Raw genomic sequence first — 17,749 nt, 5'->3', positions numbered from 1 at the left:
CCTACCTCAATAAACCTGATTCTTAGCCCCTCCTCGGGTTAAATTTCGTCATGCCTTCTACATCATGTTACAATGCCTGCCAAAAGTATTTGGAACACCCACCAATTTACACTGCATTTGATATCTTTCATTCCTTTCATGAAAAAAAATTGCTACTTCCGCCCCCTTCCCCCTCAAACAATGTTGATGATTTAGAGAAATATCATAAAAGAAGCGCAAAAGAAAGTGCTTCCTACTAAAATCCTAACCCGTTTGATAGTAAACCAACATTGTTCCGTGGGGGAGAGGGGGATGATTGGCTTTGACCTTGGAAATTGATGTCAGTGTTCCAAGACTTTTGGCAGGCATTGTATCCCCAATCATATGCCATGAGATACAAGCTTTATTACAAAGGAAAAACAAATTTGACATTTAATTTACGCTCACGTAGAGAAATAGATATTTCATAGGCAATGAAGTTTCAAGTTTTTTCTACTGCTTAGAAGTTTGTCCTTGGTAAAGACAAATGTACACTGGTAAAGCTTTCGTAGTAACCTATAGACAAACCTTTGCTACGATGTCTCAATTATGCACTTGCTACGATGTCTGCAGGGCACCACTCAATTATGCCCCCCCCCCCCTCCTAACCCATTGGCCAAGTTATGCCCCTGCGTTCCCCTTCACCCCTCTAGCCCAAATTGTGTCAACATTTTGCTAACTGTTTTGCTTATGGACATTGGTTCAACCTTTTACTACTTTTACTACAGGTTCATCTATCTACACAATAATTTGAGCTGGTTTCAACCTTTCATTTAGCGAAAGGGTAGGGAGGGTGTGGGCCTGTTCCTACGGCACTGAATATAAAGTAATGTTCTGAAAATAAATTAGGCTCTTTAAATAAGGTGCTGGCAAGAAAAGGCCCCCAAGAGGGTTACTCCTATATAAAAGGGAATAAGATTTTCACTTTTTGCTGCAAGTTGTAGAACAGGAAATTTTTTCGAGATTGAATAAGATATTTTAGGATGTGTGAAGCCCTTAAGGTTACGGTAAAAGTTTCTGAAGCAATATCTGGATTTCTCTCTAAAAGCCAAACTATTAACGGAATTGGATTTAACTATATATCATTCGATGCACAAGAATTGGGTTATTCTAGCCATATCAAAATTATTGGGGAATATTGTAAAATGATGCTTTCCAGGCAAGTTTATGGCTTAAAAGAGTGTACCACCTTCAAAAGCTATTTTGCACCCTTGCGTTCGAGGTAACAAAATCTGACTTATATCGACAGAAAGAGGAGATCCTAAGCTACCAAAGCGTGTCTCCGATTTTTAAAATTCCTCCTCCCCTTGAAGCTAGACCCTATCACAGCCGTACATGGGATCCACGGATGTGCCATTTAATATTCTAATGAGACATGCGACCACAACCAAATCAACGATAGTCGGCTTAAAGGTCAAGAGATTTCTAGACCTCAACTAAAAATTTTGATAAAGAAATTATGGAAACTTTCGTTTACATGGCATTTTTTTCATTTTCAACATTTCTGTTAGTTTCAAACATGGTATCATTGTGTGCCTTGAAAGTTCGGCAACTAGAGTGTGAAAAAATTGAAAAATGGATGCTTTAATCCAGAAAGTGTTTACCGTAACCTTAAGAGCTCCTTCGACAACGGAGGCAATACGAGTTTCTATTTTGATCGTGGTCTTTTCCATACCCTTCTTGAATTGTAAATAACTTTTTAAGTGAGACAATTCTCTCGCCTTCCCAATTTTCCCAACTACATCCAGCTAAGTAACAGTTGAATACACAATTGTAAATACAAGTGTAGTGTTATAGTTTTGCTTTGTATCTTGCAACACAGTTTTTGTAGCATAAACTTCACCTGAAATTTTCATCAGTAGCAAAAAATATTCAATGACAGGACTTTGAGGTTTCAGGATCCCAAAACATATAAATTTCAGGTGAAAATTTACAGGGAAAACTTTGAGCACTCTCGATTTAGAAAACAAAGTCGGAAAAATTGCAGCATAGGAAACTCAATTTGACTTGGTTGAAAATGGCTTTGAACCTCTAATCTTACTGTCTTCGAGATTTCATCAGAACCTTGAAAAAATGACGTCACTCTTCTAGAATTTGAGCAAGAGAAACGCAAAACACATCACATTTGACAAGCAAGTTAGTCATTTGTATTATGTAACTATAACAACAACAACTACAGAGACTCTGCATTTACTAACGAATTATCCATATTCACACAACATAATGTTAAGTAAAACAAAGTGAATAACTGTTCTGTCAAATGTGTAATGCCCAACAGCATTAAAAGCCAGAACGACGCAATCCTCTTATTAAGGTAAAAAAGAAGTAGATGCAAAACATAGTAGGATTGTTTTGTACTGAAGATCGATTTGGTGTTAGTATACACATTGCACTTTGACATAGTAAAGGGTGGAGGTCTTAACGGTTTGGGACATAAGGGTGGTCAGAGAAACCGGAACACATTATGGAGCAGGTTGGGCTCTAGAGAGGCTGCCAAACTCTTATGGTAGCTTGCCACAATTATGTAACCTTGATGTAATAGTACAGCCCCCTCATCCCCCTCTGCCGGCTCCGGCGTACCTAGTGGTGGTTCTTAGGAGAGAATGTTTGCATTAAGAATCTTAGGGGACGGGATTCTAAGGGGTATGATTTTAGGGGTGGGCGGCTTAGGTATTGTGGGGCTCACAGAGGTAGGAGTCTCAGGGTAGCGCCTTTTGGATCTTTCAAAAAGTAATAAAATCTTTCAAAATTTAATGAAAATGTTTTTAGGCAAGTCTTCTGTTAGCGGAATCACAGCTTGAAAAGCAACTTTCGTCTTACAAGCGTGCAAAATTCCAGCTCTATAAATTTTTTAAGTTTTGTGCATGCGATGGCGTTATATTCAAATGTAATTGATTCACGATTGCTTATGTGATGTGTGTAGAAATAATAAAAACACTTAAAATAACAAAAATAGATGTAAGAAATCATACATCATTTTACTTCATCAATCTAATTACTTGAAATTTATCTCGTGACTTGGTTTAGAAACTAGCAATGGTTCATGTATTGCTAATTTTGACAGCAATTCTGAACAGCATTATAAACAGCAGAAATTAACAACGATGTATATGCATGTATAAATGTCTTTCAGAGAATGAGAAATTAACAAGGGTACCCATGCGATCATGGAGTGAAAAATCATTAAATGACAATAACAACATATCCTGAGATCAAATATTTGAGATCTCACAATGGAAACTCAAATAGTTATTCTTTAGGAGGGGGCAAGTTGTGTCTGTTTTGAGAAAAAGAATCAGTAGGAGTTCTTACAGTTCATCCAGTCAGTTAAAAATATAATTATATATTGCATATAAAAAAATCAATGGTGACACGGACGTTATGTCTAGGGATGGTAGGCCTATTCTTAGTTTACAGCTAGATAAAGTCGTCTGAATGCTTCTTCTTTTTTCTCCAGGTTTTCATGACTTTCATTAGTCAATGCTAAGTGTCTTGGAAAGCCATATTTTCTTACTCTAATCTTCAAAATCGATACCCATCACCTATTAATGTGGTATATTGCAGGGCGGGCGCGTCACGATACAAGGTAACTCCCAAAAGAAACTTCTACGAATGAAGTTCTCAGACAGCAGTTATGCTACATTTTTCATCTAATTCTGACGACCTCGAGCTACTGTTGCTGTCAGATTCAGAGAGGGGCATTTCAGCGTCGCCTGCATCGTCTGCATCGTCTCTTAAACTCAATCGGCCGTTTCTATACGGCACTCTTCCTTTGAAAACTTGGTCTTCCATTTGAACGACAGCCAATGGGTAGAGTAGAAGAACTGTTGAAGCAATAACAATTTGATGAGAACTAAATGAAGAGGAAATTTTCTTTGAACAACTTTTTAAATAGACCATGGGACATTTAAAGTTCACTATCCTGTGTTGCTGTTGAGATCTGTAAATTTGCGGAAATATAAGCCGTGATGCTACCAATAACAAGACGGTTAATTCAGCACTATGTTACAGACTATTTTTGTAAACTGAATTTAACATAATTAGGCTTTTGTACACAAAACGACAAACCTGCAAAGAAATCCTCAGCCATGTTTCCTCCAATGGCAAATTTCTCTCTTACATTAATACGGACAGCAGCGAGGTATCCAATGAAGATAATGAAAATAGCCCAGGCAACATATGAGATTCCTTTGATGCGCAGCTCAACGACTAACAACACAATCCAGAGGTTGAAAAGCAGTCCCATGAATATAATGTAGCCTATTGCCTTTCCGTTGTACAGTTTTGCTGCTGTCTTACCCATATAGTACCAAGGAGCGATTATAGAAATTATCATTTTGCGGAGCCTCTCTAGACTGTCAATGTCAAAAATGCCCATGGTTAATTGGGATTCTTTAGGATCATAATCGCCAGCCTCCTCCTTGACAGCACGCCAAAGTGCAACACACAAGAAGTTCATGACAACGGTGTATGGCAAGCCTGATACTATGGCAGCAGTTTGCAAGGCATCCAATGCTTGCTTTCCGCCAGCTGTTAACAATGCTGTGGCACAAGCACCTTCGGTAAGAGCCCAGAAAATACGCTGAAGGATTGGTGGATCAGGGTTGCCGTTAGCAGAGAGGCAATCTATGACCAATGAACCACTGTCAGAGCTTGTCACAAAATACAAGACAATGCCTATGAGTGACAAGATTGATAAGAACCCACCCAAGTCACCATACTGGCCCATAACATCGAACCACATATCTTCTTTTGATCGGCAAGATAACCTGTAAAAAGAAAACTAAATATCACGTTTGATTGGATGTGACTGGGTATATCAACAACTAACAAAAGAAACCACATATCAAGCCAAGCATATTACATGGAACTAGCAAAAGCTAGCACTTTTACGGTACTTTGTTAAATACTTGTTAAACAATTTTTGAGGATGTACCTGTCTTTCTTTAGCACCCAGATGTCTACGCCCAAAAATAATTGATAACAAATCTAAAATAAAGAGATGTGTCATACATTACCTATAAATTCCATTTAATCCCTCCGTAGCATTGGTACCTCCAAGAGTAGAAGAGCAGTTTATTCCCAATTTCGCAGCTGTCCTTTCCATCAAAATACCACTTCCACCGAAAATTGTTAACCAAAGAAATGTGTACAACATCGGAACAGTAAGCGTGTATGTGATGAATTCTTTAATGGTCCTTCCACGAGAAATTTTAGCAATGAACATTCCAACAAATGGTGACCAGGCAATCCACCAGCCCCAATAAAAGATGGTCCAACTGTCCATCCATTCGGGATTTTCTCTGCCATCAAGAGCGTTGCCAAGCTGAGCAAATGCATCAGTATGAAATCCAAGCTGTATGACATTTTGAAGATAATACCCGCAGCTTTGGGTGTAAAGGTTGAGGATATACCAAGTGTTGTCATGAAACAGCACAATAAGCATGATTAACATGCCTAGAAGCAAAAAGAATTCTTTCAGTTATCGATAAAGATATCAAATGAACAATGAAATATCAACAATTTAAAAAAATAATATATATTTGTATATAAACCTTCTGTGATTTAATGGATAGAGGTTAGTTCGTAAGAAAATAAACTGATGCTTGAAATAAACGACGCATATGCCAAGGGGAGCAGTGGCCCCCCTCCCTTGCAAATTCGTTTAACTATCATTTTGCCTCTTTCAAAGCCCTCTGTCCCTTTCCCTCTTCGAGTGCACGCTTCCCTGGTTGAGATTGGCAAAAAATGTTATAGAAAACTAATAAATCCTAACGAAGACTACAGTATTGACAACACAACCACTTTCTCACAAATTTGACTCTTTTTTCGGTTTAAATCAAATGAATGCAAACATGCTTGCATCTCTGCTACATTGCTGGAATTTTGAAAGACTTGATACGTTGAATCAATCAATGTGACTCCTTAATACATAGCCTAAGAACATAAGAAAGCTGGAAAATAAAAAAGGAATAGTACCAAAGAGTGTGGAAACTAGAAGGAAATGATCGTAGTTTTGAACAAAATTACAACCAATTTTGTGCTTAAATAGAGACATCAAAATGACATATTCTAGACCAGCAACTTTCAGATTCATGGTAAAACTAGTCAGTCAGAAGCCCGTTTGTATCAAGCCAAAAGCAAGAAGACAACTAAAAGCAATTTAATACTGAATACAGTTTACATTAGTAATGCTCAATTTCTTGAAAAAGCAACAATAACCAAATAAAAAAAACTATTAAAACAACATTTGTAATACTCGGAAACGACACGGATATAACTAATGCTTTCTTATTAGGGTGTGATAAACAAAGCAAATTTTGGACAATAATATTGTTGACAAATTTTGCTTCGTTAAAAGCATCATCATACTTTCTCCCAATAACATGGGGGCGAAAGCGTTTATCAGAGTAATACAATTAAATAAACTTGCGCAACTGCAAAATCTGAAGCTAGCAAGGTAAAGCAGAAAGTGTGATTAAATGGTTTTAAAGACACTCTTCAGAAAATAAGAATGTCAGATAATGGCCAAAGGTAACAGAAATTCATATCTAGTCGCGATTTAAAAAGTACATGTGGGTATGCTTATGTTCTGCTGTTCCATGCTATCTTCAAACTGAAAAGGACTTGAAACTTTAATGACCCATCCTCGGGGCCTGCCGAGAGGGGGGCAGGGGGCAGATTACCCCGAGCTGACACAGCTCCCAAAAGTTTTGAAAAGTTCTTAACAATATCAAGAGCAATTACAATTTTCATGACGTCATAATGGGCTCTTTCTTTCTTTTTGCCCCAGGCCCCAGAAAATCTTTCGGCAGGCCTGCCTTCCACTAGTTGCATGACAAAATAACTTTAATCCTTCACCAACTGTTCTGGTTACTAACACAATCACAGGACAATCAAAGACGGAAACATATCATTTGTCAACTAAAATGGTATTATACCACAAACGTTTACCTATCGTTGGAAACAGCTCAAAAGCGTCAAAGTTTTGCAGCTCGGTTGAAAGCTGTCTGCAAAGAGAAATTATTTGTATGCCATTTACTTTTATCAGAAGTTCCTTATTACTGTCTTATATTTGGTCAAATGCCATGATCAAATTGATCAACTCCAACATCATCACTTGGAAAGCAAATACAGAAAAAATATTTCCTTTTGTCCCCCAATTTTGATTTATGTTTGTATTCCAGCTTAAAATAAGCCTCCATATAAATATATACGCAATCCAAAATATTTCTAAAATATCAATGTCATAGTTTTTTGCTAGGGCGTTTTTAGAAAACAGAGAGCTCTGAGTTGAATTTTGGACAAACAGGGCTTGATTGTTTCTCTAATTTGTATAAAATATGCAGACTGCTTATCGCGGACACTCACAGGGCGGAGCTTCAATGGCCAATTGCCAGTGTCGGCTCCACAGAGGTGCTGATGGTCTAATCTGCTACTTCACCTCCAACAGAACACCTGGGTGACACTAACCTCTGTAATGCAAAAAGACTTTTTGGCAAAGAATTTAACTAAAACACCGTTACTTAAGCAAGCTTGAAGAACATTGCAAACCATTTGTATCAGTGAGAATGAATGGCTTAAAGTCAGCCTATAATTCTTTAGATTTTTATTGTAAACATGTTTCAAGCTTAATACATTTACAAGGAAGTTTGCTTATGCACTTTAGTGTATGTTTGAGATAATTAATGTTTTACTACATTGATGTAGCATCATTTTTTCAAATGTTGCAAGTTCTTCAAGACCACCTGGTGTTTTTACTTTAAGAGTTAGCAGATGATTGATCAATGAACAAGACAAAGAACAATATTTACAATAAACCCCTTGAAGTAAACAGCATTACTGAAATTGGATTTATGACATCTCCACTTTTAACTAGGGACCTGCAACCACAAGTGTAACAAGGCTTTCAATGACAGCATATAGTGCTGAAATTCATAACAAATATGTAAAAGGGAACAAAATTGTGATTCTAATATTGATCAGAAAAGATTTGATCTGGTTCTCCCAGCATTATCTTGAAATTGGCATGCTTTTTGGGGCTTCCAGGGGAAAATTTTGTTTGGCGAATTCTAATGGAGCAATTACTGGTCACAGTAGAACACAAAAGTAACTGATTGTAACCTCATTCCCTGATAAAGTTGACTCCTCTTATAGTCACTCCATTTTAAGTCACATTACCAGTTACAGTCAAAACAAATTTAGACCCAAATATGCAAAACTATTCAATCTAGCTCCCCTCACAGTTATACTCTGTTTAAAATCATAAATTTTCAAGCAAAATTTGGTGTGACTATAATGGGGGTCTATGTGACTATAACCAGAGTCTACTGTAAAAATTTCCCTAAAATGTCAATGTCATAAATCTTAAAAATTCAATAATGCTGAACTAACTCTACCATTGGCGAAATTACAATTGCTGTTAAGATATCTCTTTAATCTTTTATGGCAAATCCAGTTAAAAAGACATGTGCAAATAGTATTTTCTTTAAAAAATAAGATTACTTTGCCTGTCACAAAAGTAAAGGTGAATTTGCAACTTCTACTTAACCAGATTTGCTAACTACTTTCTTTAGCCGAAATAACATGAAAATGTACTGGCAAACTCACCTACTGCAAAACATATTTCGCTTAGACGTCTTATACCAAGCTTTACACCACTGACAACAGAGAATGTTGCCACAGCTGTTACACCCCAGATAATGATGATCTGGTTGTGAACAGACACATCTATATTGCGATTTATCCGATTTATTCCTGTATTGAGTTGAATGACACCAAGACCAAGACTTGTGCAAACACCAAACATGGTGGCAACAACAGACAAGATATCAATGCAGTCCCCAAGGAAACCAAAAACTTTGTCACCAAGAAGTGGTTGAAAGCATGATCTCATTGTCATTGGCAGATCTTTGCGGTATGCAAGGAAAGAAAGCAGAAGTGCAACAATTGTGTAAACAATCCATGCATGAAGGCCCCAATGGAAGTATGTGAGGTTAATAGCATCTTGACTGCGTTGATTGTCATTCCCCCTAAGAAAAATATCAACAAAAATAATCACCAAAGATTAAATAAGCATTGCAAACAAGAAATTTGCTTAAGTCAAAGAAAAGTACAAAACAGCTTAGGGAAAACAGGCATATAAGGCAGTGAGTTTTCGAAAGTTTTTGAAAGGTTAGGGGGTTTGGGCTTCCAAAAAGTCATGAAATGAACAGAAATGGGAAATAACAGATCACCTAAAGGTCATTCGATGATCAGACACCGGAGGTTTACTAAAAAATGGGTTATTTTTAAACGCAATTATGTTTAAGATAAAATGCCTATTCTGTTATTCTACTGTAGTAAATGAATGCCTCTTAGTTTGAGGCACATGATTGCAGGCCTGAGCCTCGTTGCTTGCCTAGACGAAACAAGGTGCACATTTTCACCACCTGCTTTTCAAAAATTAGCGACATTGAGCACCACTGCCTTTTCCATTTTGTAAGGATTACTTTTTGTCACTTGAGATAAAGATTCCTGCTGTTGTGACTCATATAATCAAATAATCATACAATCATGTAATCATACAAATTGCAGGGCTTCTAAAAGACTGAACACTTCCCAAACACCCCAAGAACACCCTTTACAGTTGTAATACATCATTGTAGCTAGAATGTAAGTAACTAACTCAATTCATGCTTCTAGTTTTGCTGAATACAAAATGAGATGTTTAGGGAGAGCAGGGGGAGCTAGAAGGATTGATGTCTCAGGGGGGTACCTTAACATGTTTGAAGGCACGGTAATGTACTATTATTTAAGGGTATCTTTTTTCTGAAAAAAGCGGAATTATCGGTATCAGTTTTTTAAATATGTGCAGAACTCTGGGTACCATTTGAAGAAACATGAAGAATTGTGGATACCATTTTGGGAAAGTATTGCAAAATTATTGAAAGGGAGATTTGACATTAACAAAGTGAATGTCCAATTAGAAATGAACATATGAAATATTTGTAATATTCAGATTTTGGGGCAAAGGACATGCAAAATTTGCTTGATGATATTGGAGGGCCCGTGCCACTGGAGGGACCGGGGTGGCCATGCCCCTCCCACTTTTTTGCGAAGCAAGTAGTATTAAAGCTGCAATAAAAGGGGTAAGAAGACTTGGCCCCATACATTTTTAGTCAAATTTTTTAACCAAATTAGCACGTCCCCGTCCAAAATTAGGCTTATTAAAAAACCGTGTCGTACGATAAGTGGTACTGGATGGTTTTATACAGCCGTGCTGAAGTCGCCGCGCCGTTCCATGCGGAATCTCCACCAGCGCATGCGCAACATATCAATGGCTAAAAGGATATACATAAAGTCACTCTGTTAACTCTAAAAAACCTTCTTAAATCTTTCAACTGAGTTATTTGTCCACAAATTTGCTTGTGTTTCCGAGCAAACAGCGACTTTATTACTTTATTCAATTGAGTACAAAATGGCGATTATCAAACATAACATACTTAAGACTTTCCTCTGCGTTTTTGTTTCGATAGAATATTCACAGCTCTCGCAGTAGAACGGTGGCGGTTATCGCCACCAGCTATGTGCTGTGTCTACGTTATGATGCGCTTGTAAGGTTCGGCACGGCACGGCATGGCACGGCACGGCTCGGCTCGACGTAAAAAACGGCCCTAACTAAACTGTTTTAAGATGTTGAATGTCAGAGTATTACATGGGGAGCAATGCCCCTCACTTTTTGAGAAACAAAAGATTATGAGTCACAATCTTTAATTTGCCTGTGTTTGTTAGCAAAAACTGATTCTCTCATAACATTCATTTCTCCCAAGGTAGGTACATCCGACCTCGTATAAAAAAATTGAACAGTTAAGAGGACCACGAGGGATTGCTCGACAACTATCCCCATCCATTACAAATAAACAAATTTTTTGCTATATTTCTTTATGGGGCATTCAAGACAAAATTGATTTTAGATAATCAGAAATTCAACCGCGCCCGCAAAGGGGTCTGGATGACAATGGCTCTTTAATCATCAATTATTGATGGATTCAAATGAAACAATGCATTCAGAGCAGAAAGGGCTTTGAAGACTTGATTGCGTAATTCATTAATCTTTAATATGCACTCCTGGGAAAATGTATGTAAAATTACTGACAGGCTGGGGACCGGGCCACCTGTTCTACTTCACACTTCAGTGCAAGACGCCTTTCTTCGATAGAAACAATGAATAAGCAATATCAAATGGAGATTCTGATGCGGGATTCAAATGTGATCTTGCTCACGCTCAGCGAAGAAATACGTTAAATTATCCGATTAGCTTTTTGTTTCGCTTTCCAAACCTGTCGGTGAAAAAACGCGCCTTTAGCGACAAGGCGACTTTTTTATACGCTTATACGTTAAAATGATTTTTGAAGGAAGTTGAGCTGTTTCATACAACATACAACTAGACTACTTTTCCATGTGTACTCGAAGACGTCGCACGACAGATTCGTCAAGCTAAGAAAACCGCTAGCCTGCCAACAGACTCGGCACTTGGCTGTGAAACTCTGCAAGTTTTTAACTTGTAATTGGATTATCATCAACATAAACACCAGAGAGGCCCTATAACGAGTGTTTGAAATATGAAAAAAATGAGCTCTTCGGAATGAAAATATAAATATTTAGGTTTTTAAGTCTTGAAATATGAAAGAACTTTGGTTCCCAGTATGAAATATGAAATTAAAAAATAACTGAATACCTCTTCAAATGTTGCGTGAGCATGATCTGATTGTTAGGGCTCTTGACGGTTTTTTAGAGTCAAACAAGATGTCATAAAATTCAAGTTCAAAAATCCTTCAAGTTAATTTTCTTTTCCAGGCATGTCTATAACTGGCCCTTTCAGGTTGTACCCTCCACGCAAATAACTTAAGACTATCAGTTTTGGTAGATGTATGTTTTTCGAGTTTCTTTTTTAGTTGTTCCCAAAAAATAGCCCCTTACTTAACCATCCTTCTCCTCCAGTATTGAGACCATGGCGCACCCAAGATGATCGCCGAGGGCGATCACAAAAACTATATAATTTCGCTATAAAACTTGAAAAAATGATAGTTCTAGCTCGTCTGGTATTTCCGGATGATTTTTGCACACCTGCAATTTAGGCTGTTGGTGTCCCTAAGTAAGCAAAAGCACGCCATACTCTGGCTTCTCTCTGCATGGAGATTAGTTCAATTGGGACCAGATGCATTTGATGGGGACTCGTTATTGCTATTGAGACATTGGTAGCGTCGCCAAAAATTTTTTTGAAACCACGCCCCTTAGATTACATTTTAGAGTAGTTCTTGCAGTCATTTTCTTGCAACGATTTTGTAAAAGATTTCAGGATATATTTTGACATGTATGTAAAATGGCGTCTGAAAACATGGACATGACAAGTATGGGCATGAAACTTAAATGTGCGAAAAAGAACTATTCTTTCAATTGCTTATAACTTTCTACGTTTTATTTATTTAGATACACTTTTCTTATGTTTAATTGATTCCATTCACACAGAATGGAATTCATTACGGTATATGGCATTCTAGACTTTAAAGCCCTGGGGCAAAACCTTTTAATTAGGTCACCCCCGAAATTAGGTCACCAAAAGGATTCGTTGCATTATGTATTCTTTTCTTCTTCCTCTTTTCTTTATTTTTTTCTTTATTTGTTAAAAACCTTTTTGGGGCTCCATAAGCGCCGCCAATGATTCACACACGAACTGTATAGCGCCTGCAACTCTCAGCAGCTAAATTAAAATATCAAAACATATGAAATCCTCTATGGAGATACGGTTAGCAGTCACCTGGGATGTAGACATTTTTCTTGCCCTAAGCGGATATTCACCCTGCAGCGTTATAGCAGGGCTGGTTAACATAAACCGCGCGTCAACCACGGCCAAGAGGCGCACGCAGCGTGCAGCGCAAAATCCTCTTGGCTAGACATGTTGTGAAGTATTGACCGCCTCTCTGTATTTGAGAAACACGACTGAATTAGGTCTCATTTTGTTTTATCGATTAAAGCGGGCGTTAGCCATGCGAAAAACTTTGTTTGTGTTTGTTGAAAGGATGCTAAATAGTTTGAAAAGAAATTGACGTATGCATACCAGTTTTTGCGCGCATCAGTTATTCCAATTAGCTTTCAAAATCGTCATGCCAGCAAATCCAATTCTATTCTTTTGGACAAGCAATTTAGCATTAAACAAACGAAGTCTGGCGTGCCTTTCCAATACCAAATGTGGTATTTCATTTGCATTCCTGAATAGACCCATTTTCGATAATGACAATTGATTTCAAAGGAGACGGCTGTGCAAAATGTGTCCTACGGATTGACTTGATTAAAATTATGAGTTTTGTGTAAATTCGCTAAATGAATTTTTGTTGTGAAATAAAGATAGAAAACATGTGCAACTTAAATCGCTATATTTTTCAAGCTGAAACTTAACTGCTTGCCACCAGTCGTTAACTAATACGTCGTCTAAAAATCAGCTAGCCTTTTCTGTACTTGCATTTTTGTTGACGATAAAGGATGGTAAAAATCCTAATAGAAAGGGGGCTTTTATCAGAATCTTGTATTTAGAATCAACTTTAAGAAGTATTTACATTGAGGCGCCGTCGGGCTACAAAGAAAGTTCCTGGGATGAATCGTGTTGAATCGATGACAAGTCAATTCAACTTGGTCACGCATACGTTTCGAAAATGATAGATTGGAAGTTTACCTGCCCCAAAATCTGTTTCCATTCGGACCTGGTTCGTAATGAAAAATTGGCTCAGCAACACCGAAGTAGAACAGTCCAATGCCAACACCAGCGGCAAACAACATCGTGAAATATGTCGCATCGTTGTATTCTGGTTTCTCATCATCTTTTCCAAGTTTCAAACTGGAATATTTTGAAAAATACAGTATTAGAACAAACACAATCCAGATATTCTGTGTACCAATGTAAAACCAAGTCCAAGTTTTAGTTATCCAGTCCTTCCAAATAGACATCTGTTTCTTCGAAGATTCTGGGTAACTTATGCACCATACAACCATCGACCATATTATAACAGCAGACAGCAAAGTCACTACGGGATTGAAATTGTAACGCAGACAACCAATTTGTCCTTCGACGGTGCAACATTTTGTTTTGGCCGATTTTGCTTCTGTCTTCCCCTTTTTTACATCGTTTACGACAACTGTTGTTGTCATCTTTTCTTACAGTAGTTAAACGAAAACTGGGAATGTTAATAGGGCACTGCAGTCTCAGCGAATTGGAAAACAGGTTTTTCCACAGGTGCTTTCAAACTTCTTCTCAAAGAAATTCAAGAATGTTCTTCAGCAAGCATGTGTTTGTCTTGACTTGTACGTGATCTCCCGATCTCTCAGAGCTAGCTCTATTTATACGATCCTGAGTGGAATTCTACCTGCAGAGAAATATTACTTTAATCCTTCATTCCGACCCTTGACATAGAGTTGTTTCTTGGGATTATTTTTTAGAGTAATATTCACGAGAGGTCATACAACGGACCCTCTACTTCTTTCAATGTGATGAACTAGCTACCTCTCGCCTACAAGGTAATTCATTCATTTATAATTTCATTGAGGAAATGGTTGCAGGTATAACGATGCAGGCAATCCGGGTGTTTAGCAAGTTAAGTTATAGAGTACCTCTGCTGCAAAATTACTATGATTAAGCAGGCCCTTAAAGATTTGAGCCTGTCAAAATTCTACGAAAAGTATCGTTTTAGTTCTTTTTTACATTTTTTAAAAGTTAGATTTTATAAATTTCTCGAAATTGGCTCCAAATAACCTAGAAAATTGACTCACACCAACCCCCTTTCACGATTAGCCTGCGAATAAACGGGATTTTTACTCGACGAGGCCATGTGTTCTGGGAAAAGTACTAGCCTCGGTTGAAACGACCACGTGATATAAACGTAATGTAAATCGTTGAGCACGTGGAATTCGGAAATAAAACAATCGCCTTAAAGGGGAGCACCAGGACTTGCTCGGCCTTTTGGACATGTTCGAACAAAAAAAATTGCGCGAAGATGTTTAGATTTGGCACGCTTGGCTTTCGTATCTTTAGAATAATTATAATTTTCTATCTTATCAAAATATTAACATGCCGATTGTATCAACACGCGTTTTTCAGTCAAACCGCAATACAATAAATCCTCTGGTCAGTGATAAGAAGCTTCTAATAAATTGCAGCGCAGATATGATAATATTGCAGCGGAGAAAGGAAGATGACAATATTACAACTTTGCTAGGATATTTTTGCTGTTGAAGATTTCTCCTGTTACAGAGCAGTTGTGGGAAAATATACAGTATTTATAGGATAATAACCTTTCAATAAAATCATGTTAAGCGAAGAAAAATAAGTCACACAAACAACTGGAAAGTGTTGTAATTATCAAGATACTTCAGTTTTTTGCAAACAGAAAATTTTCAGTAAAGTCCTTTTCCCTCAAGTTTTTTTCCTCATTTTCAAACACACAAGGACGCCTTGAGCCCTAAGCAAAAAGTAGTCACGGATAATAAAAATTACAGGAAAATTGGGTAAAGCTAGCGTCAGAGTCAGAGGAAAAAGTTTGGGATTTGGAGAGATATTTTGAAATAGAGAGCTTTTCTAGAGTAATATTATTAAATTATTTACCTTATAATCTCTTCATATATCACGGGTACGCAAGAGTTCTTCTTTTCTCTGGTCTTGCCTTCTTCCTTTTTTTTGTCTCGGGACAACGATAGTGTCTCAAAAATTAACGATATCCTTGTGTAAATTGAAACCCTGATACCCACCCTTTTTAAGTTTTTCAGCCGACTCGAACAGTTAGGGGTTGTAAATCAGTTCTTTAATCTATCCTAGCATACTTTATAATTTTACTGGATGCATTTTGTAAAGAATTTCTGAGGAATTTAAGCGAAAATTGCTATAAGATCGCTGCGTTATCAACGTATTATAATAGGCCAACAAATTTTGGTTGGAAATAAATGTTTTGGGAACTGTAGAGGGAACTGTAAATCTAGGCTTTTGAACACTTAAAAAGCATTTCAGTCAGTCATCAAGCACACGACACTGAGAATTAAATAAAGGAAATGTAAGCAAATTTTATTGAAGAAAGTGGGTAATTATTCAAAACAGGGCGCTATTTTTGCTTCTAGCTTGTGGTGGGAAGAGGAGGATTATCTAAAAGGGATTTTCTTGGTTCATAGATGCCTTTTAATGGAGAAATTTTTTTTTCAAATACTCAGCAGATTAAAACACGCAAACACGAACAGAATGTGTATTTCTATCCACATGTTCGTATAAAATAGTTCTATTAATTCCAACAACCAAAAAAATTTTTTTGCTGGCTTCAATTTCTTTAGTAGATTCTGTTTCAATTTCTCCTTATGATTCAATTCGCGTTTATTTTCTTTAGGGAAGATATAGGATAAATGGCAAACATTTACAAACAAAATTAGAAATTTCCATGCAGTTCTAGCCTATTTCGACAGAGAAGCGAACGTTCAATTTTATCGTTTGCCATTTATGTTATAATTTCAAATATTATATTTGACATTATAAGTTTTATTGTTCATTTTATATATAGTAATTACATATTTCGTCAAAAGCTGCAAACCAAATTTGGAACGCTGCAAAAAAATAAAATAAAATTGAGTGGAAACTGTTCACTGCTTCCACTCTCACTCTGCAGATAACGAAGGAATTTCTTTATCAAGTATGAATAAGTTAACTAGGGTTGACTCGCGAGGAAGTAAATACACAACATGATAAAGTATACAAGTCTGGGGAGGATCAAGGCACCTAAACAAAAGTTTGTTGAAAAATCAATTTTTAATAACAAAAACAGCCTATCGTTTTACATTTGAAAGTGCTTACAAAATTATGGTACTACACTTTTCATGACATTGATGTCCTTAATTTGATAATTGGCAAAATAAATCACATAGTAAGAGGAAAGGATATAGCAGTGATTTATCTCTAGGAATGGTCTATGGGAAGAGAGCAATAGGAAGACAAAAAGTTACAACAAGGTAAAGATAAAGCGTCAACAACAAAGAAGTTGGTGGTGGAAGAGATATGGTACGGTTATATAGATTGGCACAGGATAAATGAAACTGGAGAGCCACGACGGTTTATTCTGAACCTTCCTTTAGAAGATGATGATGATGATAATAAATCATAATTACTTCAATATAAATAGGTGTAGAGTTTGTATGAAAATTGGTATATGAATGGAAAAGTATTCTAGACCTTAATTGGCACATCTCTGTTGCATGGCTTATTTAAATAACCAGTATATGTCAAAGAGGCTAAAAATTTATACAAGACAACACGACAAAAGGTGCGAGCAGCACGAGTCAAATATCTAATAAACGAAAATTGAAAGTTTTCATTTGTATCTCAAACACAGCTAGAAAATATCAAAATAAAATAAAAAACCAAGCAGGTAGCCAGAGGAAGCAAAGCATTTCATTGAGAAATGTTGGTTTTAGAAATCTTCAATTTGCTGTTAACCTTCACGTCCACGAAAATTGTAAGTTTTCATTTTTATTTCAAACACAACACAGCTACATTAACCAAACATAATAAAAAGGTAGCCCGAGGAGTTCACTTCAAGGCGGTTGATGTTCTTTACCCTCGCTGCAACTATGCTCTAAACTGTAAGTTAATAAAAGTTTTATCTCAAAAATAATAGTCTCAAAAATAATATTAAGTGTATTGATCGATCTGAAATGAAAGATGAAC

At 36.9% G+C, this 17,749-nt stretch overlaps 1 protein-coding gene and 1 long non-coding RNA gene across 2 annotated transcripts; one reads left to right on the top strand and one right to left on the bottom strand.

Moving 5' to 3' along the window:
* Positions 1 to 2,137: 2,137 nt before the first annotated feature.
* LOC135682390 (uncharacterized) lies at positions 2,138 to 14,541 on the bottom strand. Its single transcript, XM_065197264.2, has 5 exons — positions 13,730 to 14,541; positions 8,629 to 9,050; positions 5,037 to 5,475; positions 4,087 to 4,787; positions 2,138 to 3,842 (listed from the first exon to the last, which is right to left on the bottom strand). Exons 1-5 carry the CDS (start codon positions 14,200 to 14,202, stop codon positions 3,640 to 3,642), a joined length of 2,238 nt encoding a protein of 745 aa, XP_065053336.2. The 5' UTR covers positions 14,203 to 14,541; the 3' UTR covers positions 2,138 to 3,639.
* LOC148958260 (uncharacterized) lies at positions 14,430 to 17,423 on the top strand. The gene is made up of 2 exons (XR_016144717.1): positions 14,430 to 14,568; positions 16,986 to 17,423. It is a non-coding gene; the product is annotated as an uncharacterized LOC148958260 (long non-coding RNA).
* Positions 17,424 to 17,749: the final 326 nt, after the last annotated feature.

The sequence above is a fragment of the Rhopilema esculentum genome, chromosome 16 (genome assembly GCF_057945365.1).
Source record: "Rhopilema esculentum isolate cy_ngs chromosome 16, ASM5794536v1, whole genome shotgun sequence".
Classification (NCBI taxonomy): Eukaryota; Metazoa; Cnidaria; class Scyphozoa; order Rhizostomeae; family Rhizostomatidae; genus Rhopilema; species Rhopilema esculentum.
Note: the sequence above shows the minus strand (reverse complement) of the source record. Positions and strands in the feature narration are given on the sequence as shown.